Source organism: Zonotrichia leucophrys, unplaced genomic scaffold (genome assembly GCF_028769735.1).
Source record: "Zonotrichia leucophrys gambelii isolate GWCS_2022_RI unplaced genomic scaffold, RI_Zleu_2.0 Scaffold_116_142020, whole genome shotgun sequence".
In the NCBI taxonomy this organism is placed as follows: domain Eukaryota; kingdom Metazoa; phylum Chordata; class Aves; order Passeriformes; family Passerellidae; genus Zonotrichia; species Zonotrichia leucophrys.
Window position 1 is genome coordinate 13,971 of NW_026992321.1, and position 13,281 is coordinate 27,251.

A 13,281-nucleotide genomic window follows, 5' to 3' on the forward strand; every position below is an offset into this window, starting at 1 on the left:
GATCCCAAAAAAACCCTGGATCCCCCCAAAACCCCGAGGCTCTCCTGAGCCCCCCAGACTCCATTGAGCTCCTCTCCCTTTGGGGAGGTGGGTGATGCCTTCAAGGCTGACTGCTTCAATGTGCCTGTCCATGTGAGCCCCCCTGAACCCTCTGGGACCCCCAAAAACCTCCCAGGATACCCCCAGAACCCCCTGGATACCCCCTGAACCCCCTGAATCCCCCTGGACCCCAAAAACCTCCCAGGATACCCCAGAACCCCCTGGATCCCCCAGACCCCAAAAATATCCCAGGATCCCCCCAAAACCCCCAGGCTCTCCTGAGCCCCCCAGACTCCATTGAGCTCCCTTCCCTTTGGGGAGGTGGGTGATGCCTTCAAGGCTGACCACTCCAATGTGCCCATCAATGTGAGCACCCAGAGCCTTCTTGAATACCCCCAAACCTCTCTGTATCACCCCAAAACCTGCCTGGATCCCCAAAAAACCCCTGGATCCCCCCAAAACCCACCAGGCTCTCCTGAGCCCCCCAGACTCCTTGAGCTCCCCTCCCTTTGGGGAGGTGGGTGACGCCTTCAAGGCTGAGTGCTTCAATGTGCCCATCCATGTGAGCACCCCAAAACCTGCCTGGATCCCCTTAAAACCTGCCTGGGTCACCCCAAAACCCCACGGATCTCCTCAAACCCCCCTGGATCCCCCCAAAACCCCCCAGGATCCCCTGAGCCCCCCAGACTCCATTGAGCTCCCCTCCCTTTGGGGAGGTGGGTGACGCCTTCAAGGCCGACTGCTTCAATGTGCCCATCAATGTGAGCACCCCAAAACCTGCCTGGATCCCCCCAAAACCTGCCTTGGTCACCCCAAAACCCCACGGATCTCCCTAAACTCCCTGGATCCCCCCAAAACCCACCAGCTCTCCTGAGCCCCCAGACCCCCTCTGGCTCCCTCCCTTTGGGAAGGTGGGTGACGCCTTCAAGGCTGACTGTGCCTGTCAATGTGAGCCCCCCAAAACCTGCCTGGATCCCCCAAACCCCCCTGGATCCTCCCAAAAACCCCCAGGATCCCCTGAGCCCCCAGACCCCCTTGAGCTCCCCTCCCTTTGGGGAGGTGGGTGATGCCTTCAAGGCTGAGTGCTTCAATGTGCCCATCAATGTGAGCCCCCCAAAACCCCCCTGGATCCCCCCAAAACCTGCCTTGGTCAACCCAAAACCCCACGGATCTCCCTAAACCCCCCTGGATCCCCCCAAAACCTCCCAGGCTCTCCTGAGCCCCCCAGACCCCCTTGGGCTCCCCTCCCTTTGGGGAGGTGGGTGACGCCTTCAAGGCTGAGTGCTTCAATGTGCCCATCAATGTGAGCACCCCAAAACCCCCCTGGATCCCCCCCAAACCCCTCTGTATCACCCCAAAACCTGCCTGGATCCCCAAAAAAACCCTGGATCCCCCCAAAACCCACCAGGCTCTCCTGAGCCCCCAGACCCCCTTGGGCTCCTCTCCCTTTGGGAAGTGTGGTGACGCCTTCAAGGCTGACCACTCCAATGTGCCCATCCATGTGAACCCCCCAAAACCCCCCTGGATCCCCCCCAAAACCCCCTGCATCACCCCAAAACCTGCCTGGATCCCCAAAAAAAACCCTGGGTCCCCCCAAAAGCCACCAGGTTCTCCTGAGCCCCCCAGACTCCCTCTGGCTCCCCTCCCTTTGGGAGGTGGGTGACGCCTTCAAGGCCGACTGCTTCAATGTGCCCATCAATGTGAGCACCCCCAAACCTGCCTGGATCACCCCAAAACCTGCCTTGGTCACCCCAAAACCCCACGGATCTCCTCAAACCCCCTGGATCCCCCCAAAACCCACCAGGCTCTCCTGAGCCCCCCAGACTCCATTGAGCTCCTCTCCCTTTGGGGAGGTGGGTGATGCCTTCAAGGCTGACCACTCCAATGTGCCCATCAATGTGAGCCCCCCAAAACCCCCCTGGATCCCCTTAAAACCTGCCTGGGTCACCCCAAAACCCCACGGATCTCCTCAAACCCCCTGGATCCCCCCAAAAACCCCCAGGATCCCCTGAGCCCCCCAGACTCCATTGAGCTCCCCTCCCTTTGGGGAGGTGGGTGATGCCTTCAAGGCTGAGTGCTTCAATGTGCCCGTCAATGTGAGCCCCCCAAAACCTGCCTGGATCACCCCAAAACTCTCTGTATCACCCCAAAACCTGCCTGGATCCCCCCAAAACCCCCCAGGCTCTCCTGAGCCCCCCAGACTCCCTTGGACTCCCTCCCTTTGGAGAGGTGGGTGATGCCTTCAAGGCTGAGTGCTTCAATGTACCCATCAATGTGAGCCCCCCAAAACCTGCCTGGATCCCCTTAAAACCTGCCTGGGTCACCCCAAAACCCACGGATCTCCTCAAACCCCCTGGATCCCCCAAAACCTCCAGGTTCTCCTGAGCCCCCCAGACTCCCTTGGGCTCCGCTCCCTTTGGGGAGGTGGGTGACGCCTTCAAGGCTGACTGTGCCTGTCAATGTGCCCATCAATGTGAGCACCCCAAAACCTGCCTGGATCACCCCAAAACCCTTCCAGGTCTCCCCCAGACACCCCTAAAACCATCCTGTACCCCTTGAAGGCCCTTGGCCCCCCCAAATCCCCTCCCTGCAGCCCCCCACCAAAGCCCCCTGCCCTCAGATGGTGCCCACGGGGCATCAGGAGGTGGAGGAGTTCTGGTGAACAACCTCCAAATCCCACCCAGAATCCTCTCAAACCTCCCCCAGAATCCCCCCAAAAAAACCCCAAAACCCTCAAAATGCCCTCAGAAAATCCCAAATCCCCAAAACCCCCCTCAAATCCCCCCAAAATGCCCTCGGTGCCCGCAGATGGTGCCCACGGAGCTAGTGGGGAAGGAGTTCTGGTTCCTGGTGAACAGCCCCAAAACGCCCTCAAAAACCCCCAAAATTTCCCCAAATCCCCCCACAAAAACCCCAAAATGCCCCCAAATCCCCCACAAAATCCCCAAAATATCCCCTGATGCCCTCAGTGCCCTCAGATGGTGCCCACGGGGCATCAGGAGGTGGAGGAATTCTGGTGAACAACCTCCAAATCCCACCCAAAATCCCCTCAAACCTCCCCCAGAATCCCCCCAAAATCCCCCCAAATCCCCCCAGAATGCGCCCAAATCACCAAAATCTCCCCAAAAAAACCCCAAATGCCCCCTGATGCCCCGGGTGCCCGCAGATGGTGCCCACGGAGCTGGTGGAGAAGGAGTTCTGGCACCTGGTGAACAGCCCCAAAATGCCCACAAAAACCCCAAAATTCCCCCAAAATGCCCCCAAATCCCCCCACAAAATCCCCAAAATGCCCCCTGATGCCCTCGGTGCCCTCAGATGGTGCCCACGGGGCATCAGGAGGTGGAGGAATTCTGGTGAACAACCTCCAAATCCCACCCAAAATCCCCTCAAACCTCCCCCAGAATCCCCCCAAAATTCCCCCAAATCCCCCCAGAATGTGCCCAAATCACCAAAATCTCCCCAAAAAACCCCAAATGCCCCCTGATGCCCTGGGTGTCACAGATGGTGCCCACGGAGCTGGTGGAGAAGGAGTTCTGACACCTGGTGAACAGCCCCAAAACCCCCCAAAATGCCCCAGAATCCTCCCAAAATTCCCCCAAAATGCCCCCAAATCCCCCCACAAAATCCCCAAAATGCCCCCTCATGCCCTCGGTGCCCACAGATGGTGCCCACGGGGCATCAGGAGGTGGAGGAGTTCTGGTGAACAACCTCGAAATCCCACCCAAAATCCCCCCAAAACCCCCCAGAATGCGCCCAAATCACCAAAATCTCCCCAAAAAACCCCAAAAACCCCCCTGATGCCCCGGGTGCCCACAGATGGTGCCCATGGAGCTGGTGGAGAAGGAGTTCTGGTGCCTGGTGAACAGCCCCAAAAACCCCCCAAAAGGCCCCAGAATCCTCCCAAAAACCCCCAAAATTCCCCCAAATCCCCCCACAAAACCCCCAAAACCCCCCCTGATGCCCCGGGTGCCCACAGATGGTGCCCACGGAGCTGGTGGAGAAGGAGTTCTGACACCTGGTGAACAGCCCCAAAACTCCCCCAAAATGCCCCAGAATCCTCCCAAAAACCCCCAAAATTCCCCCAAAACCCCCAAAATGCCCCCAAATCCCCCCACAAAATCCCCAAAATGCCCCCTGATGCCCTGGGTGCCCACAGATGGTGCCCACAGAGCTGGTGGAGAAGGAGTTCTGGCGCCTGGTGAACAGCCCCAAAATGCCCCAGAATCCCCCAGATCCCCCAGAAACCCCCAAAATGCCCAGAATCCTCCCAAAAACCCCCAAAATTCCCCCAAATCCCCCCAAAATTCCCCCAAAACCCCCCCTGATGCCCCGGGTGCCCGCAGATGGTGCCCACGGAGCTGGTGGAGGAGTTCTGGCGCCTGGTGAACAGCCCCAAAATGCCCACAAAAACCCCCAAAATGCCCCCAAAATGCCCCCAAATCCCCCCAAAAACCCCCAAAATTCCCCCAAATCCCCCCAAAATGCCCCCTGATGCCCCGGGTGCCCGCAGATGGTGCCCACGGAGCTGGTGGAGAAGGAGTTCTGGCGCCTGGTGAACAGCATCGAGGAGGACGTGACGGTGGAGTACGGCGCCGACATCCACTCCAAGGAGTTCGGCTCCGGCTTCCCCGTGCGCGACGGCAAACGGCGCCTGTCCCCCGAGGAGGAGGTGGGACACGGGGACATTGGGGACATTGGGGACAGTGCCACCTCCCCTCAGGGCACTGATAGGCATTGTCACCTCCCCTGAGGAGGAGGTGGGACAGCGGGGACATTGGGGACAGTGCCACCTCCCCTCAGGGCACTGATGGGCATTGTCACCTCCCCCGAGGAGGAGGTGGGACACGGGGACATTGGGGACATTGGGGACACTGCCACAGTGTCACCTCCCCTCTGTGGGACAGTGTTACCCCAATGGGGGCACTGCCAGGGACATTGTCACCTCCCCTGAAGAGGAGATGGGACATTGGGGACACTGTCACAGTGCCACCTCCCCTGGGGGAACAGTGTCACCTCACCCCAGGGCACTGCCAGGGACATTGGGGACACTGGGGACAGTGCCACAGTGTCACCTCCCTGGGGGGACATTGGCATCTCCCACCTCCCATCAGGGCACTGATGGGCATTGTGGGACATTGGGGACAGCGGGGACACTGCCACAGTGTCACCTCCCCCAGGGGGACAGTGTCACCTCACCCAAAGACACTGCCAGGGACATTGTGGGACATTGGGGACACTGGGGACACTGCCATGGTGTCACCTCCCCCAGGGGAACAGTGTCACTTCACCCCAGGGCACTGCCCAGGACGTTGTGGGACACTGGGGACAGTGCCATGGTGTCACCTCCCCGGGGGACACTGCATCTCCCACCTCCCATCAGGGCACTGATGGGCATTGTCACCTCCCCCGAGGCACAGGTGGGACGCGGGGACAACGGGGACAGTGCCACAGTGCCATCTCCCCAGGGGGAACAGTGTCACCTCACCCCAGGGCACTGCCAGGGACATTGTGGGACATTGGGGACACTGGGGACACTGCCATGGTGTCACCTCCCCTGGGGGGACATTGGCATCTCCCACCTCCCATCAGGGCACTGATGGGCATTGTGGGACATTGGGGACACTGTCACAGTGTCACCTCCCCTGGGGGGACAGTGTCACCTCACCCAAAGACACTGCCAGGGACATTGTCACCTCCCCCGAGGAGGAGGTGGGACACGGGGACAATGGGGACAGTGCCACAGTGTCACCTCCCCTGGGGGGACAGTGTCACCTCACCCCAGGGCACTGCCAGGGACATTGTGGGACATTGGGGACACTGCCACCTCTCTGGGGCACTGCCAGGACATTGTCACCTCCCCCAGGAGGAAGTAGGACACAGGGACACTGCCACAGTGTCACCTCCCCCTGGGGGCACAGTGTCACCTCACCCCAGGGCACTGCCAGGGACATTGGGGACATTGGGGACACTGCCACCTCCCATCAGGGCACTGATGGGCATTGGGGACAGCGGGGACATTGGCATCTCCCACCTCCCATCAGGGCACTGATGGGCATTGTCACCTCCCCCAGGAGGAGGTGGGACACGGGGACATTGGGGACAGTGCCACAGTGTCACCTCCCCTGGGGGAACAGTGTCACCTCACCCCAGGGCACTGCCAGGGACATTGTGGACATTAGGGACACTGCCACCTCTCTGGGGCACTGCCAGGGACATTGTCACCTCCCCCGAGGAGGAGGTGGGACACGGGGACACTGCCACAGTGTCACCTCCCCCAGGGGGAAAACTGTCACCTCCCCTGGGGGGACATTGTTACCCTACAAGGGCATTGCCAGGGACAGGGTCACCTCCCCCAGGGCAGTGCCACAGACAGGGACAGTGTCACCTCCTTAGTGGGACATTGTCACCTCACCCCAGGACACTGCCAGGGACAGTGTCACCTCCCCCAGGGCAATGCCAGTGACATTGTCACCTTCCCTGAGGAGGGGGTGGGACAGTGTCACATTGTCACTTCCCCAGGGGACAGTGTTACCCCACTGGGGGCACTGCCAGGGACATTGTCATCTCACCTGGGGCACTGCCAGGGACATTGTCACCTCCCCTGGGGGCACTGCCAGGGACATTGTCACATCTCCCATTGGGACATTGTCACCTCCCTTGGGGGCATTGCCAGGGGCATTGTCACCTCTGGCCAGGGACACTGTCACCTCCCCCAGGGGGACATTGTCACCTGCCCAGTGCCATTGCCACCCATCCCCCGGGTGACACTGTCCCTGGGTGTCCCCATCCCCCAGGTGACACTGTCCCTGGGTGTCCCTGTGCCCGGATGACGCTGTCCTAAGTGTGTCCCCATGCCCTGGTGACGCCATCCCCTCAATGTCCCCTCGATGTCCCCATCCCTTTGGATGACACCGTCCCCTCGATGTCCCCTCAATGTCCCCATCCCTTTGGATGACGCTGTCCCCTCGGTGTCCCCTTGGTGTCCCTATTCCCAGGTGACGCTGTCCTGGGGTGTCCCCTCAATACCCCCATCCCCCGGTGACACTGTCCCCTCAATATCCTCATCCCTTTGGGTGACACTGTCCCCTCGGTGTCCCCTCAATGTCCCTATCCCTGGGTGACGGTGTCCCCTCAATGTCCCCACCCCCAGGTGACGCTGTCGCTTTGGTGTCTCTGTGTCCCCTCAGTGTCCCCTCGATGTCCCCATCCCCTGGGTGACACTGTCCCCTCGATGTCCCCATCCCCGGTGATGCTGTCCCTGCTGTTCCCTCGATGTCCCCATTCCTGGATGACACTGTCCTGGGGGTGTCCCTGTCCCCATGTGGGAGTGATACCATGTCCCTGTGTCCCTCATTGTCCCATGTCTGGATGATGCTGTCCTGGGTATGTCCCTGTGCCCAGGTGATGGTGTCCCTTGGTGATGCTGTCCCCTTGCTGTCCCCTCGGTGTCCCTGTGTCCCCTTGATGTCCCCATCCCTGGGTGACACTGTCCCCTCGCTGTCCCCCTTGGTGTCCCCATCCCCTGGGTGACACTGTCCCCTTGCTGTCCCCCTTGGTGTCCACATCCCTGGTGACGCTGTCCCCTCACTGTCCCCCGTGTGTCCCTGTGTCCCCTCGCTGTCCCCATCCCCGGTGACACTGTCCTCTCGATGTCCCCCGTGTGTCCCCTCGCTGTCCCCATCCCTGGTGACGCTGTCCCCTCACTGTCCCCTCTCTGTCCCTGTGTCCCCTCTGTCCCCTCACTGTCCCCTCGCTGTCCCCATCCCCAGTGACACTGTCCTCTCGCTGTCCCCTCGCTGTCCCCTCGCTGTCCCCATCCCCGGTGACACTGTCCCCTCACTGTCCCTGTGTGTCCCCATCCCCGGTGACACTGTCCCTGCTGTCCCCTTGCTGTCCCCATCCCCGGGTGACGCTGTCCCCTCGCTGTCCCCTCGCTGTCCCTGCTGTCCCCTCGGTGTCCCCATCCCCAGTGACGCTGTCCCCGTGTCCCCTCGCTGTCCCCTCGCTGTCCCATCCCCGGTGACACTGTCCCTGCTGTCCCCGTGTGTCCCCATCCCCGGTGACACTGTCCCCACTGTCCCTGTGTGTCCCCATCCCCGGTGACACTGTCCCCATGTGTCCCCTCGCTGTCCCTCACTGTCCCCATCCCCTGGGTGACACTGTCCCTGCTGTCCCCTCGCTGTCCCCATTCCCGGTGACACTGTCCCCGTGTCCCCTCGGTGTCCCCATCCCTGGTGACACTGTCCCTGTGTCCCCTCTCTGTCCCCGTGTCCCCTCACTGTCCCCTCACTGTCCCCATCCCCGGTGACGCTGTCCCTGCTGTCCCCATCCCCAGTGACACTGTCCCCGTGTGTCCCCTCGGTGTCCCCATCCCCGGTGACACTGTCCCTGCTGTCCCCTCGGTGTCCCCATCCCCGGTGACGCTGTCCCTGCTGTCCCCGTGTGTCCCCATCCCTGGGTGACACTGTCCCCGTGTCCCCTCACTGTCCCCTCAGTGTCCCCATCCCCGGTGACGCTGTCCCCTCGCTGTCCCTGTGTCCCCTCGCTGTCCCCATCCCCGGTGACACTGTCCCCATGTGTCCCCTCACTGTCCCCTCGCTGTCCCCATCCCCGGTGACACTGTCCCCATGTGTCCCCTCGGTGTCCCCATCCCCGGTGACGCTGTCCTGGGGGTGTCCCCTTGGTGTCCCCATCCCCGGTGACACTGTCCCCGTGTCCCCTCGCTGTCCCCTCACTGTCCCCCATGTGTCCCATCGATGTCTCCATCCCTGGGTGACGCTGTCCCCTCGCTGTCCCCGTCCCCGGTGACACTGTCCCTGCTGTCCCCTCACTGTCCCCTCGGTGTCCCCCTCCCCGGTGACGCTGTCCCCTTGCTGTCCCCCGTGTGTCCCTGTGTCCCCTCGGTGTCCCCATCCCTGGTGACGCTGTCCCCTCGCTGTCCCCTCACTGTCCCCTCGGTGTCCCTGCTGTCCCTGTGTGTCCCCATCCCCGGTGACACTGTCCCCATGTGTCCCCGTGTGTGCCCAGGAGTACGCGGGCAGCGGCTGGAACCTGAACGTGATGCCGGTGCTGCAGCAGTCGGTGCTGTGCCACATCAACGCCGACATCTCGGGCATGAAGGTGCCCTGGCTCTACGTGGGCATGGTGTTCTCGGCCTTCTGCTGGCACATCGAGGACCACTGGAGCTACTCCATCAACTACCTCCACTGGTGGGCACTGGGGGCACCAAGGGGGCATCTGGGGGGCACCTGGGGGGCATTTAGGGAGCTACTCCATCAACTACCTCCACTGGTGGGCACTGGGGGCACCAAGGGGGCACCTGGGGGGCATTTAGGGGGCTACTCCATCAACTACCTCCACTGGTGGGCACCGGGGGGCATCTAGGGGGCACCTGGGGGGCATCTAGGGGGCTACTCCATCAACTACCTCCACTGGTGGGCACTGGGGGGCATCTAGGGGGCACCTGGGGGGCATCTAGGGGGCTACTCCATCAACTACCTCCACTGGTGGGCACCAAGGGGGCATCTGGGGGGCATCTGGGGGGCACCTGGGGGCATTTAGGGGGCACCCGGGGGGCATCTAGGGGGCACCTGGGGGGCATTTAGGGGGCATTTAGGGAGCTACTCCATCAACTGCCTCCACTGGTGGGCACCGGGGGGCATTTAGGGGGCATTTAGGGAGCTGCTCCATCAACTACCTCCACTGGTGGGCACCGGGGGCATCTAGGGGGCACCTGGGGGGCATTTAGGGAGCACCTGGGGGGCATTTAGGGAGCTACTCCATCAACTACCTCCACTGGTGGGCACCAAGGGGCATCTAGGGGGCATTTAGGGGGCACCTGGGGGGCATTTAGGGGGTGTTTCGGGAGCTGCTCCATCAACTGCCTCCACTGGTGGGCACCGGGGGGCATTTAGGGGGCACCTGGGGGGCATTTAGGGAGCTGCTCCATCAACTGCCTCCACTGGTGGGCACCGGGGGGCATCTGGGGGGCACCTGGGGGGCATTTAGGGAGCACCTGGGGGGCATTTAGGGGGTGTTTCGGGAGCTGCTCCATCATCTTGAGCCCAAGACCTGGTACGGGGTGGGATGAGGAGGTTTTTGGGATGGAATAAGGAGGTTTTTAGGATGGAATAAGGACATTTTTGGGGTGGAATAAGGACATTTTTGGGAATGGAACAAGGACATTTTTGGGGTGGAATAAGGACATTTTTGGGGTGGAACAAGGACATTTTTTGGGTCCCCCACCGCAGGGGCGAGCCCAAGACCTGGTACGGGGTGCCGTCGTTCGCGGCCGAGCACCTGGAGGAGGTGATGAAGAAGCTGACGCCGGAGCTGTTCGAGAGCCAGCCCGACCTGCTGCACCAGCTCGTCACCCTGATGAACCCCAACACCCTGATGGCCCACGGCGTCCCCGTGAGTTGGGGGTGTCCCCAGGGCCCCCCCCCGGCCCTGCCCCACCCCCGGGGGCGGGGCTGAGCCCACTCGTGTCCCCCCCCCGTCCCACCCAGGTGGTCCGGACCAACCAATGCGCCGGCGAGTTCGTCATCACCTTCCCCCGCGCCTACCACAGCGGCTTCAACCAGGGCTACAACTTCGCCGAGGCCGTCAACTTCTGCACGGCCGACTGGGTGAGCTGGGGGGCGGGAAATGGGCCTGGGGGGGGTAAAAAATGGACCTGGGGGGGTAAAAAATGGACCTGGGGGGGTAAAAAATGGACCTGGGGGGGTAAAAATGTACCTGGAGGGGCAGGAAATGGACCTGGAGGGGTAAAAAATGGACCTGGGGGGCAGGAAATGGACCTGGGGGGGTAAAAAATGGACCTGGAGGGGCAGGAAATGGACCTGGGGGGCAGGAAATGGACCTGGGGGGTAAAAAATGGACCGGGGGGGGTAAAAAATGTGCATGGGGGGCAGAAAATGTACATGGAGGGGCAGGAAATGTACATGGAGGGGTAGAAAATAGTCATGGGGGGGTAGAAAATGTACCTGAGGTGGCAGGAAATGGACCTGGGGTGTAAAAAATGTGCCTGAGGGGGTAAAAAATGGACCTGGGGGTAGAAATGCACCTGGGGGGGTAGAAATGGACCTGGGGGGTAAAAAATGGACCTGGGAGGGTAAAAAATGGACCTGAGGGGGTAAAAATGGACCTGGGAGGGTAAAAAATGGACCTGGGGGGGTGAAAAATGGATATGAGGGGTAAAAAATGGACCTGGAGGGGTAAAAAATGGACCTGGGGGGGTAAAAAATGTGCATGGGGGGGTAAAAAATGGATATGAGGGGGTAAAAAATGGACCTGGAGGGGCAGGAAATGGACCCAGGGGGACAGAAAATGTACATGGAGGGGTAGAAAATAGACATGGGGGGGTAGAAAATGTACCTGAGGTGGCAGGAAATGGACCTGGGGGGGTAAAAAATGGACCTGGGGGGCAGGAAATGGACCTGGGGGGGGTAAAAAATGGACCTGGGGGGGTAAAAATGGACCTGGGGGGGGTAAAAAATGGACCTGAGGGGGTAAAAAATGGACTTGGGAGGGTAAAAAATGGACCTGGGGGGGTAAAAAATGGACCTGGGGGTAAAAAATGGACCTTGGGGGTAAAAAATGTACCTGGGGGGTAAAAAATGGGCCTGGGGCAGAAAATGTACATGGAGGGTAGAAAATAGACATGGGGGGGTAGAAAATGTACCTGAGGTGGCAGGAAATGGACCTGGGGGGGTAGAAAATGGACCTGGAGGGGTAAAAAATGGACCTGGGGGGGGTAAAAAATGGACCTGGGGGGCAGGAAATGTACCTGGGGGGGTAAAAAATGGACCTGGGGGGTAAAAAATGGACTTGGGAGGGTAAAGAATGGACCTGGGTGGGTAAAAAATGGACCTGGGAGGTAAAAAATGGACCTGGAGAGGCAGGAAATGGACCTGGGGGGGTAAAAATGTGCCTGGGGGGGTAAAAAATGGACCTGGGGGGGGTAAAAATGGACCTGGGAGGGTGAAAAATGGACCTGGGGAGCAGGAAATGGACCTGGAGGGGTAGAAAATAGACATGGGGGGGTAAAAAATGGACCTGGGGGGCAGGAAATGGACCTGGGGGGGGTAAAAAATGGATCTGGGGGGGTAAAAAATGGACCTGGGGGGTAAAAAATGTGCCTGGGGGGGTAGAAAATGTACCTGGGGGGGTAAAAAATGGACCTGGGGGGGGTAAAAAAATGGACCTGGGGGGGTAAAAATGTACCTGAGGTGGCAGGAAATGGACCTGGGGGGGTAAAAAATGGACCTGGAGGGGCAGGAAATGTACATGGGGGGGTAGAAAATAGACATGGGGGGGGTAGAAAAATGCACCTGAGGTGGCAGGAAATGGAGCTGGGGGGTAAAAAATGGACCTGGGGGGGTAAAAAATGGACCTGGGGGTAAAAAATGGACCTGGGAGGGTAAAAAATGGACCTGGGGGGTAAAAAATGGACCTGCGGGGGTAAAAAATGGACCTGGGGGTAAAAAATGGACCTGGGGGGGTAAAAAATGGACCTGGGAGGGTAAAAAATGGACCTGGGGGGTAAAAAATGGACCTGGGGGGTAAAAAATGGACCTGGGGGGTAAAAAATGGACCTGGGGGGCAGGAAATGGACGTGGGGGGGGAGGAAATGGACCTGGGGGGGTAAAAAATGGACCTGGAGGGGTAAAAAATGGACCTGGAGGGCAGGAAATGGACCTGGGGGGGTAAAAAATGGACCTGGGGGCAGGAAATGGACCTGGGGGGGTAAAAAATGGACCTGAGGGGGTAAAAAATGTGCATGGGGGGCAGAAAATGTACATGGAGGGGCAGGAAATGTACATGGAGGGGTAGAAAATGGACATGGGGGGGTAAAAAATGGACCTGGGGGGGCAGAAAATGTACATGGAGGGGCAGGAAATGTACATGGAGGGGTAGAAAATAGACATGGGGGAGGTAGAAAATGCACCTGGGGGGCAGGAAATGTACATGGGAGGGGTAAAAAATGGACCTGGTGGGGTAAAAAATGGACCTGGGAGGGTAAAAAATGGAACTGGGGGGGCAGGAAATGGACCTGGGGGGTAAAAAATGGACCTGGAGGGCAGGAAATGGACCTGGGGGGGTAAAAAATGGACCTGAGGGGGTAAAAAATGTGCATGGGGGGGCAGAAAATGTACATGGAGGGGCAGGAAATGTACATGGGGGAGCAGAAAATGGACCTGGGGGGGTAAAAAATGGACCTGGGGGGGTAAAAAATGCTCC

General features: G+C 60.0%; 1 protein-coding gene across 1 annotated transcript in view; it reads left to right on the forward strand.

The window, feature by feature from the left end:
- The window catches only part of LOC135460882 (lysine-specific demethylase 5C-like), a 57,028-nt gene that overhangs the window by 12,538 nt on the left and 31,209 nt on the right, over window positions 1-13,281 (forward strand). The window contains 4 exon segments of the mRNA XM_064737848.1: window positions 4,550-4,708; window positions 9,067-9,248; window positions 10,290-10,452; window positions 10,548-10,667. Coding sequence (XP_064593918.1) covers window positions 4,550-4,708; window positions 9,067-9,248; window positions 10,290-10,452; window positions 10,548-10,667 — 624 coding nt within the window.